This window comes from Cryptomeria japonica, chromosome 9, assembly GCF_030272615.1.
Source record: "Cryptomeria japonica chromosome 9, Sugi_1.0, whole genome shotgun sequence".
Taxonomy (NCBI): domain Eukaryota; kingdom Viridiplantae; phylum Streptophyta; class Pinopsida; order Cupressales; family Cupressaceae; genus Cryptomeria; species Cryptomeria japonica.
In genome coordinates this window covers 134305961-134319392 of record NC_081413.1, presented here as the reverse complement: position 1 = coordinate 134319392, position 13432 = coordinate 134305961, and the positions used below count along the sequence as shown (strand labels likewise).

The window sequence follows — 13432 nt, the reverse complement described above, 5'->3', positions numbered from 1 at the left end:
TATTAGACTAATATTGTAATATTTAGCTTATACTGGTTATTTAAGTCGTTTAGTTACTTTTTACTTTTTAGTAACTTTCTATTCTGTAAGTCAATTAGTATTTAGAATCTTTCTATTATGTCTTTAGTTCTCAATCGTTTTCATTATGGAAAGACCTTTTGTAATTGCTTATATAAGGAGTATCCCTCTCCTTTGTTAATATCGAAAAATCAATTATCATTTCATGGTATCAATGCATAGGTTCACTTTTTGGCGAATTTTCTAATTAAAAAATTTGTGGTTTATTTACCTAGAAATTTTGAGAAAATTTCTACAAGTTTTTTGATCAGTCTTTTTAAAACAAAAATCGTGGGTGGTGGATTTTTTATAGAATAAAATTTGTGGTTTTATTTAATTGAAGATGGAAGGTTTTTACCAACAAATTTTTTGAACAATTTTTTCATAAAAAACCATGGTTTTGGGGGCATTTTTTCTCTACAACAATCTGCTCAACTAGGGTTTTGCTTGCAGCAAAGTGTTTATACCTGGGACTAAGTTTTTTGCCTTATTTTTCCATCAAAATCATGGATATCAGTTTTGTGCAAAGTTTTTTGGGTCACATCTAGGGTTTCTAGGGAGAACAATGTTCTTGCAAAAGTACTAAGTTTTTTGCACAATATTTTTACAAAATCGTGGGTGTTACTATTCTTCTCTAAAGCTATGGAGGGTTTTTGACCTGGTTTTTTGAAAAAAATTGGCAAAATCATAGGCTTTCATAACTGTAAAGGTTTAGAGTGATTTTCCAAAAATCATGGTTATTCAAAAATTTTGCACAATTTTTTAAAAAGCAAATTGTGGGTTTCAATTTCTTTCTGATTTTTTATCAACAAAAATCAAAGGCATTAGAGAAAAAAATTTATCTCGTTTTTAGTGTTTCTAGATAGCGGGAGGGATGGTTGAAAATCTATCACGTCACTATTGTGGTAAACTTGGTCATATGAAGAAATTCTACAGAAAGCAATTGGCTAATCAAAAAAATCCAACTAGGGAGGGTCTCAAAAACAGGCTCATGTCACAGAGCATTCATAGGAGAAGGGGCCAGCCTTCTATGCATTCATAGCCAAAAGACCAGCATAGCCAAAAGACGAGCAGATCATGACAAGTCTTTTGCATGGTAGTAGAATGACCATTAAGGGAGGGTATTAAAGTAATATTGTAATATTTAGCTTATAATGGTCATTTAAGTCATTTAGTTAGTTTTTAGTAACTTTCTATCATGTAGGTCAGTCAGTTAGTATTTAGAATCTTTCTATTTTGCCTTTAGTTCTCAATCATTTCCGTTATAGAAAGATCTTTTGTAATTGCTTATATAAGGAGTATTCCTCTCCTTTGTTAATATCAAACAATCAATTATCATTTCAAAAAGTATGTATCCTAAGAAGTTTCAAAAAATTACAAAAACATAATCACTTACTTGAGGTAAAATGCAGTCAATTCCAACTGGAGGTTTCACTACCATTTGATGTAATCTTTGACCTGGCACAAAGTATCAATGTGGTCAGAATACATGTCATAAAGTCTTCATAAGAAATTGGACCTTCCATGCACAAATTTTTTGTGTAAATGATGAAAACTCATTGACAGAGATTGACAATATTACTTAAAATGTACAACAGCTTGCTTGGAAAATATGTCTATTCGCATAAACAACTCCTACTTGCAATTGACATTACAAAATGACGAGCTTTGGATCATTTAAACTACTTACTAAGTTATGAGATAATTATAGTTGAACTTCTATGAGAGCTAAAGAAGAAATACTAATCCTTCTCAACCAACATCAAGAAAAACAATTAAGAAGACAATACATATTACAAACAATTGAGAATTAATTAGTGGTACAATGATAAAATTGAATTCCTGATTACAGCCATGACTATATAGTTTCTTCATATATTTTAAGGCTTTTAATGTTCTTAATACCTTGGACAATAAAATGTCTACAAAATAAGATGAATAAGAACACTTCTTTTAGGCAAAAAAACAATTCATTAATTCAGTAATCCAGCATCACCAACAAATAGAAACATTCCATTATATAAATCATTTCCACTGAAACAAAAAGTAAATAGTTTCAGTCAAAAAGGACATGGAACTCTAGACATTCCCAACAAACAAAGCTTACTCAACCAAACCAAACCAGAAATGATGAAAAACCCTCAATTCTGATGTGAATAACAAACTCAAAAATACAACATGGCCAACACTTGAAAAGAGAAATAACAAAATAGAAATTAATTTATAGCATTTAGAAAGAGAAAAGCAGCTTTTGGACAGGACAAATCCAGAATGCTAACAAAACAAAGAAATGTGGAAACTGGTGAAGGACCATACAAAACAAAGAATGTGGAAACTGATTGAATAAAATCGGATAGATGAACATGGTTTGCATGCACTTCAAATATTTAGAGACATACACATTTGTGCAAAGTTCGTGCAAGGTTCAGCATTCTTACACGTTCTTCTATAGCATCACACTATCATCACACATGCTATCACTTTGCTACACAAAGATGGCTATCATAACATCTTCCACCTCTTGCAAACATGAATTTTGAGCTTCTACGACAAAGTTATCTTATTTTGTAGTAAAGATCAATTTGATAACCTCTCCCTTCCTTTTCCTAAACTTGCTTCAAATTCACTCAAACAGAGAATCAACAAACCTTCAAGCCAGGTGATACATGGAATCAACAACATCAACCTTTCTCTTCTAATCAACTTCAGTTTCAAAGATTCAAGTAGGTTGACTAACCCTCATGAGAATTTTAGAGGATCTCTGTCATTTGATAGGTCATGTTTTGAAAAAGATAACACTAGAACAGTAGCAGAGTATGACTTTTTAGTTTTGTGGTCAGGATTGAGGAGGATGTCCGTTAAGGGCCGTTCACGTTATTTGCATCAAGAATTTCTAAATTCTAAACATTGGGATTCATAAAGTAACCATTTGTGAATTGGGAACAAAGGTGCACTTTTTTATTCCTTCTCGTTTATTTTCTGCAATCAAATGAAAAGGCAAAAAAAGTTCATAGGGTACCTTGCATTTTGGGTTGTTAGAATTTACTATAGTTGTTCAAATTTGCATTCTTCTTTCTTCAATATAAACACAACAGAAAACCCTCTTTGATAGGGACTCCTGATCTTATGAAGCCAAGGATTTTTCATCTCCAAACCAAATCCTACTTCTAAAACCAAAATCAAATCTGATGTCTTTTTATTATGAACCTTTTTATTTTGTGTTATTAGTAATTGTTAGGTAGTTCCCCAATGATGGGGTTATAACAAGAAAAGGTCTGCATTCCAAGAAATCCTCCTCCATGTTCTGGGATAATACTGAACACCAATGTTGCATCACATGGGAACCTTAGCACTATCAGCGCTGAGGGAATATGCAAAGATCCAAAGAAATGACTTTTGGTTTCAACTAGAGACTGGCAACTGTCATTATTAAGAAACCAAAAAGCAAAAAGCTATAGGCATGGTCTTGTATTTGCTGAAGCTCATCAAAGATCATACTTTATTATGGAAATAAATTCCCAAATTCCTGCTAGTAATGTCATTCCAAAAGAAAGATGGGATATTGGAAATTGAAACATATGATTAGGGATATCTATATCCTCCTCAGAGAATTTGACAAAGCTTAGATTTGCTATGTAACCCGGGGACGCATCCCCGGCCTGAAAACCCCATCCCAGTCCCAGGGACGTTTCGAGGACTTGAGTACGGCCAGGGGACGTTTCCCCCCGTCCCCAAATTGCCAAGAATTTAGAGGGGACGTCTGCCCTAGCTGTGGGGGACATTTGTACGTCCCGGGGAAGGTTGGGGACGGCTGGGACGTCCCCAATCCATCCCGGGGACGGCGAGACGTCCCCCACATCTAAGACTATTAAAATATATTAAAAAAATAAAAAATGTTGTATTTTCAATTTTTTTTTAAATTTTCTAGTATGGGTCCCTATTAATTCAAATTGTTATTAAAAAAATTAAAAGGCAACATTAATTAAATTTTAAATTTATTAAAATTTAATTCATATCAAACGTTTAAACTTAATTCATATTATAAATAGAAAATATTAAAATTTTTAATTAATTGTTAAACATTTAAATATTTAAAATTAAAAAATAATAAATTATAAATAGGAAATCAAAATAATAAAATATTAATTCATTAGTACTATTTTGATTTTCATATCGTAATTGACACTGAAACTATATGGCAGCAGTGTAGCCTTTGGGCATTTTGACATTTTGTATGTTATTTCTTTAATATCTATTATGATATGCATATAGACAATGTGAATGAATTGAAATCCTGAATTATGAATGCATAATTGCATATCGAGTATTGACAATGTTGTATGTTCAGAATTTACATTCTAAAATGTTTTCATCGTATCATACACATGCTATATCCATGTTTTCATATGAATATAATGTATATATGCATGCTTTATCCATGTTTTCATATGAACATTTAGAATTTTCCTATATATTTTAAATTTTCCCTATATTTTTTATAGCCGTCCCCTTTGCCGTCCCCCCGTTGTCCCCAAATTTGGCAAAAAAACTTGTTGTCCCGGAAACGCGTCCTGTCGTCCCCGTCTCGGAAACTCGGGGTAACATAGTAGATTTGTTATGCCTACTAGGAACAATGTAATGTTGCAAAGCTTTTGCGAAGCATGCTGCCTCCCTGAAATGATAATTGAAAGTTGTATTAACAAAGGAGAGGAGTACTCCTTATATAAGCAATTATAGAAGATCTTTCCATATGGAAACAATCAAGGACTAAAGATAGAATAGAAAGATTCTAAATACTAACTAACTGACTTACAAAATAGCAGGTTACTAAAAACTAACTAAACGACTTAGATGACCATTATAAGATAAATATTACAATATTACTTTAATACCCTCCCTTAATGGTCATTCTACTAACTACCATGTAGAAGACTTGTCATGATTTGCTAGTCTTTTGGCCATGAATGCATAAAAGGCTAACTCCTTTGAATGCTTTGTGACATGAGCCTGCTGTTGAGACACTCCCTCGTTGGATTTTTGACCAGCTAACTGCTTTTTGCATAACTTCTTCATATGACCAAGTATACCACAATGGTGAAATGTGACAGATTTTGGATTCTTTGAAGAATCATTAGGTTTGCCTTGTCCTTTCTACTAAATGGAATTGCCTTTGCCTTTGTCCTTGGCAATAAAAGCCTATTCCACACTGGTTCTCCTGTTGTTACTACTAAATTGCTTCTTCCACGTATCCTATTGCAAGAGCTTGTTGCATAGTTCATTAAACTTCAGATCAACATTGGTGGAAGTAATGTTGAGAGTTTCGATGAGCTGCTCATATGATCGTGGTAATCTTTTTAATGTTATAACCACCATATCCTCTTCTTCCATCTTGCAATTGATGGCCTTCAATTGATAGTGAATGCCTTTATTCTTCAATAAATGATCCTACCAAGACATCTTGTCATCCATCACAATCGAGAACAAAATATTTTTTCTTGTTATCCATCACAATTGAGAACAAACTATTTTTAAGAAAGCTCTACATTTGGCTGACGTCTCGTGCAAATCCTTCAAGTGAGTCCAAATTTGTGCAGAAGTCTTGCTAGATGGCACTTCTGAAAGCATCTCGTCAGTGACAGATAATTTGAGCAACATAACTGCTTTGCAGTTATGCTCATCAAGCTTGTCTTGGTCTTTGCCTGCCACTATGGGACGAGCAAAATTACCTAGAACAATCTGATCTAGGTATCGGTACTCAAAAATGGTGAGCATCCTCTATTTCCAGCCATTGTAATTCTTGTCATTGAACCTTTGAGTGTTTTCCAACATGATGTTGGATAACGAAGCCATCGCTCTTGCTATCTAGAGACACAAAAAACGAGATAAAGTTCATCTTTTCAAATACATTCAATTTTTGTTGATAAAAAATTAGAAAAAACTTGAAACCCACGATTTGTTAAAAGAAATCGTGCAAAAAGAAATGCTTAAGGCCACGATTTTGTCCAAAAAGCATCAACCCTAGATGCAAGATTTGTAGAAACCCTAGGCCGAAAGACAACAATAGATCCCCAAGCAAAACCCTACCAGAATTGAAAGTACTCATGATTGTGGAAAAAATTGTCAAAACCCTTGGGAGTGCAAATCTAGATACCCTCTTTTTTTGGTGAAAAATAGTACAGAAGCTAGCAAAAAACCCTCTTGTAGAAAATGGCGCACTAGAAAACCCCAACCCACTTCCATGAAAACCAGTCGCACGGGCGTGTAAAATAGCGGACAAAGAACCCTAGCCACTCATAGCAAAGACACAGAAAATTGACCCATGAAAAAGGTCGCACGAAACGCAAAGAAAAATCATTTATGCGGCTCCCACAACCTCAGTCATGGAAGAACTAGAAACCCTCAACACAATAGAAACCTCCATGTGAGGAAAAAAAATTGAGAACTTTACAAAAGAATAAGGCTTCCACACAATTTTTCTAGGGTCAAAAGCCACGATTTGTATCTTTAAAAAAATCGATCAAAAAAACATCTAGAAATTGCCACAAAATTTCTAAGAAAATAGTCCACGAATTTTTTTTTTTAAATCTGCCAAAAATAGAAACCCTCGATCTTATTTGAAAAATCGATCAAAAATATTTGTCAATCAAAACCCTCAATTCTACAAACAAAACCCACAATTTTGTTTTTAAAAAAATCATGCAAAAAACTTCTAAAATTTCCCTGAAATTTCTAGGTAAAGACCACAAATTTTTTAATAAAAAATTCGCCAAAAAAAGAACCTATGCTCTAATACCATGAAATGATAATTGAATGTTGTATTAACAATTGAAAGGAATATTCCTTATGTAAGCAGTTACAGAAGATCTCTCCATAACAGAAATGATCAAGAACTAAAGATAGAATAGAAAGATTCTAAATACTAACTTACTAACAGAATATAAAGTTACTAAAAACTAACTAAACGACTTAAATGACCGTTATAAGCTAAATATTACAATATTATTTTAATACTCCCTACCTCAAAATCAAAGGCAGTCAAAACCATTTCATCTTATCCTCATTATAGCCTTAGAGCAATCCTTATAGATATGGTGGATGGGGGGAAGCTGAAGTTATTAGACAAAGAGCACATTGGTCATTTTGTTTCAAATCACCCCCTATGACTCCATTTAATCACTCCTTTGTGGATTGTTTTACGAATCAATAAATAGGAGATGTAACCTCCATGTCACCTCATAAAAGTTGGTGGTCTTTTCTTTCATTATTACATGTCACCTTCACTATTCCTCAGCTCAATGTAGGATCAACGTAATCATGGTGAAATAAGGCATCACCTCGACTAGGCTTCTCTAATTGATATTCAATCCCTTCTCACTAGACTCACTTAATATTTTTGTTGATCTCTAAATATTCACAGAAATGATTCACCATTTTTTCTTCTAATGCTCAGTAGCTTTCTCCCTTGGTGATCATAGTAATCCTGATGCTGGTTTGGGCGTGGGGTTGGAAATTTTAGCTTAAAGTAGTGGAGTTGCACTGGTTTCATGAAGACCAGAAGAATCACTTTGTCCCACCTCATGCAGTCTTTTCTTTATGGTTGGTTGACTTGGTTCCTTAAGTTCTCCTTTGAATAGTTTATACATTTAAAGATGCTGGTTTTTCTATACTGTTTCATTTCAATGCCTCTTAATCGTATTAAAGCCTTTTTCTGTTAAACATTCCCTTCTTTCTAGTGGCAAAGAAGAATTTTAGTAAGGGCTCTAATTCACATGCTCCTAAAATAGATAAAAGATCCAGATGTGATAGTACCAAGAAATGTAACAATGTGTACAAGAATAGATTCTCCTCACTGTCTAAAACTAACCAGTAAACTTCCAAAAAAGTGTTGAGGAGCTTGGCTGTTTTCCTAAAACCAAAAACTCCATCATGTCAAAACACCACGGATTGATAAACCTCAAGTATACAATTATCTTGCCATAATGTCATGTCCCCTCCCTGATTGTCATATATACATATCAATTATTATTATTAATTAATATAATAATTAATAACAGATGATTATTTGAAATTTATTTATTTATTAAAATTATTATTTAAATAATATATATATATATATATTCATTACCAATAATATATTTAAAATAATTAAATAAATTAATAAATTAATCCAAAAAATATATATAAAAACTTTATTAAAAGTAACTATTCAATTAATAATTTTTATTAATTAATTAAGTAAGAATAATTATTATCCTACCGATAAGCAAAGAATCAAATTTGCTTCAATATAGAGTTGTGTCAAGGATCTTCCAAGAAGGGAGGAGGTCGATAGTCAATGACATGGCCAACGTTACAAGTATCTTTCAGACGAACCTCATGAACAAGGTCATCGATAATATCAAGTAGAAGACAATGGATTGGCAGGCCAGCTAAGGCATGTATAAGGGGGACATTACACAGACAACACCGATTAAAACATCACTGTGTGACCCCGATCCTTTAAAACAGAAGACCATCAATTCGGTCATCAACCATTATCGCAGGGAGAAGACTTATCGTATCTAAAGATAAGACATATTATCCTCACGTGGAAAGGAAGAAATTGGATGGTTAAGGAACATACTCTTCTTTAACCAATCCAACCGCACTAACTATTCAATGGGTTGATTAAGCAATGACTAATCCTCAAGTTCGATCAGTCATCTAACTAGTAGTTAGACAACAAATTAATCTAAGAGGCACAATTTGTCTAAAGGGAGAGGTGCAATCAAGGGAAGGTTGTATCCATCACTAAACGAAGTGGTGCAACCATGCAACCATTCAAAGATATATTTAATGAAGATCACATACTCATTTTAGGGCGGGAGATTGGTATTTTATTCCTTTGTTGTATCCATATTGGATAGGCTATATCGAGCATTTTTGCATATTTCAAAGTTTATATCAGAAACGACAATCTTTCTCTTCACTGTTAGTGATTGAGACCATTATCGTGCACATATTGTCTGAAACTTTGAGGATATAAGACTTAGAAAGCCAATATTGTTTGATCAAAGATAATCCCAATAATGTCTTTATGCAGAATAATACTAACATAGTCTGAAATATGTTTGCCACATACGGGTAAACGATTAAATGTAGAAAGTAAATGCACAAAACATAATGGAAATATTAAAGAACCAGTCTTTGTATTAATTCAACAGTCCATGTACATCAAGTGCTTATAACATCACACCCAAATACGACTATGATGATGCTACTTCGAAAGAAAGGTATGCAATATATAATACCCGAAGGGGTGTGACCAACCGTCACGTCCAACTGCCCTTCGAGAAGACTAACTGACTGTCGTAACCCATAATTACCGACGACAACATAACATAATGATTATCCCCGACAACATCATCCCCCCCAAGAAAAGAAGTTGTCTCTGGATGACTTAATACAAAATAGAGATGATGTTCATACATTAAACAGAATCAAGGTATAGAACTGTAGGAACTGCTGACGCCAGTAGAGCCCGGAACTCATACACCTGCTGTGTCCTCGCCTGAAAACCCTTTTCTGCTACCATCCAATGCTCAAATGCGGATGTCACCATTATTGATTCCGCAAGGAGTTCTTTTTTTCCTTGACATCACAGTCCTCCGGTGCCTAAACCAAACTTGTCTGCAAAACACGCTTTTCAATCTCAGCCTCCACCAACTGCTACTCAAATGATACTGTCTCCCTAGCCAATTTGTCCTCGATAGCCACTCGCGCTGCCCTCTCAGCATCCAACTCCTGGGTACGCTGAGCTAAGTCTCACACTACTATTGCCTCCAACCTGGTGGTCAGCTCCTCCCGAGCCCTCTGTGCATCCACCAAGGCAACCTCACGTCCAGCGGAAACATACTCCGAGTTCCTCAAAGCGTACCATTCATGCCTGGAAGTGGCCACAACCTTTTAGCACAAAGGCTAGGAGACGCCTCAAATCCTCCATCACACTCCCCAAAGGCTAATAACTGAACTGAATAACTCCCTGGTGTCGTACGACTTCGCGGGCCTGCAATGCCTTCCCTCAAACTCTGTTTGTTCGCAACCTCCAAATCTGTCTCCCTCTACGACTTATGGCTTCCCCACCAATGCTTAGCTTCAGACTTCTTTCTCACAGTACGGAACAACCCCAACACTTACCAACTTCTCTGATGCCTTCGCCCAACTCAAAAGTGTATTGTAGCTCAAAAATAAACTGGGGGTCTGGGGCCAGTGCCCCCAGCGGGGTTGAGGGGCAACGCCCCTCGCGGGGTCCGAGGGCAGCTCCAATTTACCACCTTTAGAACCACACGGAAGTCCATGGCGCACATCATTTTTGTGATATTTTAAGATGCCAAAAACCTTCTTCTCCACTCTAATTTTTTCAACATCCCGGCTCCAAACTCCATCGAATGATTTTTCAATCTGGTCGTCGTTTATTTTTTTCAATTTATTTTCCTAATCTAATTGTCCAGAGAGTCTTTGGCTCGGGTCCCGTGCCTCTGGGATCGCCCTTCATCCTTCTCGGTTTGCCTCGCCCGAGAGTCTCCCGCTTTGGTCTTGTGCCTCTCGAGTCACCTGCCCGGCCTCTCGAGTCCCCTTTTATCCTCTCGGGTCCCCCTCCGGACTCTCGGGTGTCCTTTCGGCCTCTTGAGTCCCCTACGCGCTTCTCATGGTAGGGTTTCAATTTGGACCCATTGATGGCAAGTCTATTTTCAATGGCCATCCGAAGACCTGGAACCATAAATTCTACACGGACCATGGTCTCCTTCCCGTACAAAAGAATAAGAAGAATAATAAAGATTTTGAAGGCTGCGGCCTTCCACATAGGGTTCCAATCGTTGCCGACACGAATGATCTTGGGATTATCTACGTCACCGAGGGTTGTCTCCTTCAATTTTACCTCTTGATACCCGATGGGTTCTTCCTTCGAGAACTGGTGTGCGGTGGTGTCACTCACACGGGCGTCTCCGTTCCAATATTCTCTGTATTCCAGCAAGTACACCTCCTCTGTTACTTGCTCTGGTTCCTCTACTTCGAGCCTGTAGCTCTGGAACATTTCGTGATCCTCCATCTGCCAATGGAAGAGCCCGTTCAATGACCCTGTCTCATCCTCGGAGCACTCTCCTAGTTTGAGAATCCCTTCGTCGTTGGGCTCCATGCAGCCCCGTCCTTCCTCCCTCAGGTTGCCTTCTCCTTCACCCTTCGATTCCGAAGATGATGCCAGTTCCTCACTAACCAACTGCATCCCGAGGTCTATGATGAACTTCCTTCCTCCATTCTCCATAGACAGAGTGTTCTTCTTCTAGTTGTGGGTGGCCTTGGCTGCCACCAGCCACCCTCTCCCTAAGATCGCATCATACCCTTTTTTCTTTAGTGGGATTACCATGAAGTCCAGTATGAAGGGTTGCGCCCCGATGGTAACTTGCTGGCCCATCAATGTCCCGATGGGTTTGATTCCATGTTGATCTACTGCCAACAGATTGAATGTAGATGGCCATAGCGTCGGCTTCCCCAGCTTTCTTCTGGAAGAACATTCACTCCCGATCCACCATCGACGATGGTATCGATTAGAATGGTGCCAAGGATACCCATCTCCACAATGATCGGGTTCCTTCCAGTGTTAACTGCCAGCAGCATGGGGTCTATTGCAGACCCCCCAGGAACATCCGTGCGGTGGTTGGTATGGGTGCGTGGTTGGGAGAGATTATTCAGCAACGCCGTTTGTAATTGAGGCATCGTCTGGAGAAGATCGTGTACCTTAACAGGCACCTCCAGTTTTAAATTTTGATTTAGTATAGCCTCCTTCGCCTCTGGTCGGCTGGAAGTACCCGTCGTACCCTTCGCCTTCGCCCTCTCTCGTATCTCTTTTTCAATTTCTTCTCGTGCTTCCCGTACCCTTCGCTTCTCCATCTCCGGGTCTGGGCACACTACTTGTCTGGCTTGGGCGCGGGTTACAGCCAGCACTTCCTCTTCTTTGGTTTCCTCGATATTGAGCAAGTTGACGCCGGACTTCGGGCAGGTGGCGTCTTTGTGGTCTCTCGGTCTACACCATTTGTACAAATATTGTGTGGCCTCTCCCTTCGGGCAGTCTCGGGCGAAGTGCCCCCACTGGCTGCACGCTCTGCATTGTATCATCGGTCGGCCTTCGGAGTCGTATTGGATCGGGCTCCTTGTATTGTTATTGTTGTTATTGTTGTTTCATCCTCCCCACCGGTTATCTCAGTAGCCTCTCGATGTTGCATTGTCGTTAGTCTGGGAGCTACCGGTACCGCCCGATGTAGTTGGTTGTTCCTGCATAAGCAATACTTGTTGGCTTCGTGTTTTCATGTTGTAGGGGCATTCCCTGGTGGGATGCCCCATCAATTGGCATATATCACAATAGGCCTTCTTTGGGCAAGAGCCTTTCGTGTGGTCGTCCGTCTTACATTCCGTGCACCAAAGCTCCCCTTCGTCAGTCTTGCTTGGACCTCGCTTCATAACCTTCAGCTCTTTCATCATCCTCAGCATGTCCTTCTGCAGGGCTTGCACCTTTTTGCCAGACTCGCCATCGCTGTTGCTTCCCTCGGAAGAGTCATCATCCTCAAACGAGCTATCCTTCTTCTTTTTCTTCTTGGATGTCTTGGTCTCGCTCTCGAGATCCATCGCTCTATTATATGCATCTTCGTACGAGGTTGGTGGAACAATTTTCATCTTCTTCCGGAGGGAGTGTTTCAGTCCCTCCACGAACCATCTCTTTTTCAACCCATCCACTGGTTGACTCTCCATTTTCCCCAACAGTTCCTTGAGCCGCCGACTATAGGCTCGGACCGTCTCGTTCTTGTTCTGCGTTGTGCCATAGATTTCAGCTACTATTTCATTGTCGTCTCTAAGGAGGCGGAACTCTATCTCGAACTCCTTCTTCAGGTTGGGCCATGTGCCGACTTTGGCCTTATCCATATCGGAGTACCAGTTGATGGCCACTCCCCTTAAGGTTGCTGGAAATTGTGTTACCCATTCGTCCTGGTCGATAACATCGTTCACTGACTGTTATCGGAAAAAATGTATAGTTTAGTAATGTTAATTATTGATAGTCAGTTAGCCGACGAGTAGGTAGTTGGAGTCGCGACGGTTGTGTCGCACCCCTTCGGCTGTCATATATTGTACCACCTCCGGGTGTAGGAGGACATGTAATGTTGACGACAGAATATAATATGAACATCTCTTGACATTAATGGAAAGCTTATTCTGGTACTTCTTTGGTATTTGCATTGTGCATTGCTGTTCAGTTTCTGTATTCTTCCTGTTTACCCAGTGAGGTAAACATTTGGCGCCGTTGCCGAAATTATTTCGAGAGGGACGGGAATATACTACATGGCAC

At 38.2% G+C, this 13432-nt stretch overlaps 1 protein-coding gene across 1 annotated transcript in view; it reads right to left on the bottom strand.

The window, feature by feature from the left end:
* The window catches only part of LOC131063259 (uncharacterized), a 103355-nt gene that overhangs the window by 49391 nt on the left and 40532 nt on the right, over window positions 1–13432 (bottom strand). Inside the window, exon 8 of the mRNA XM_057997047.2 lies at window positions 1454–1515. Within this exon, the coding sequence (XP_057853030.2) occupies window positions 1454–1515 (62 nt within the window). The remainder of the gene's footprint in view (window positions 1–1453; window positions 1516–13432) is intronic.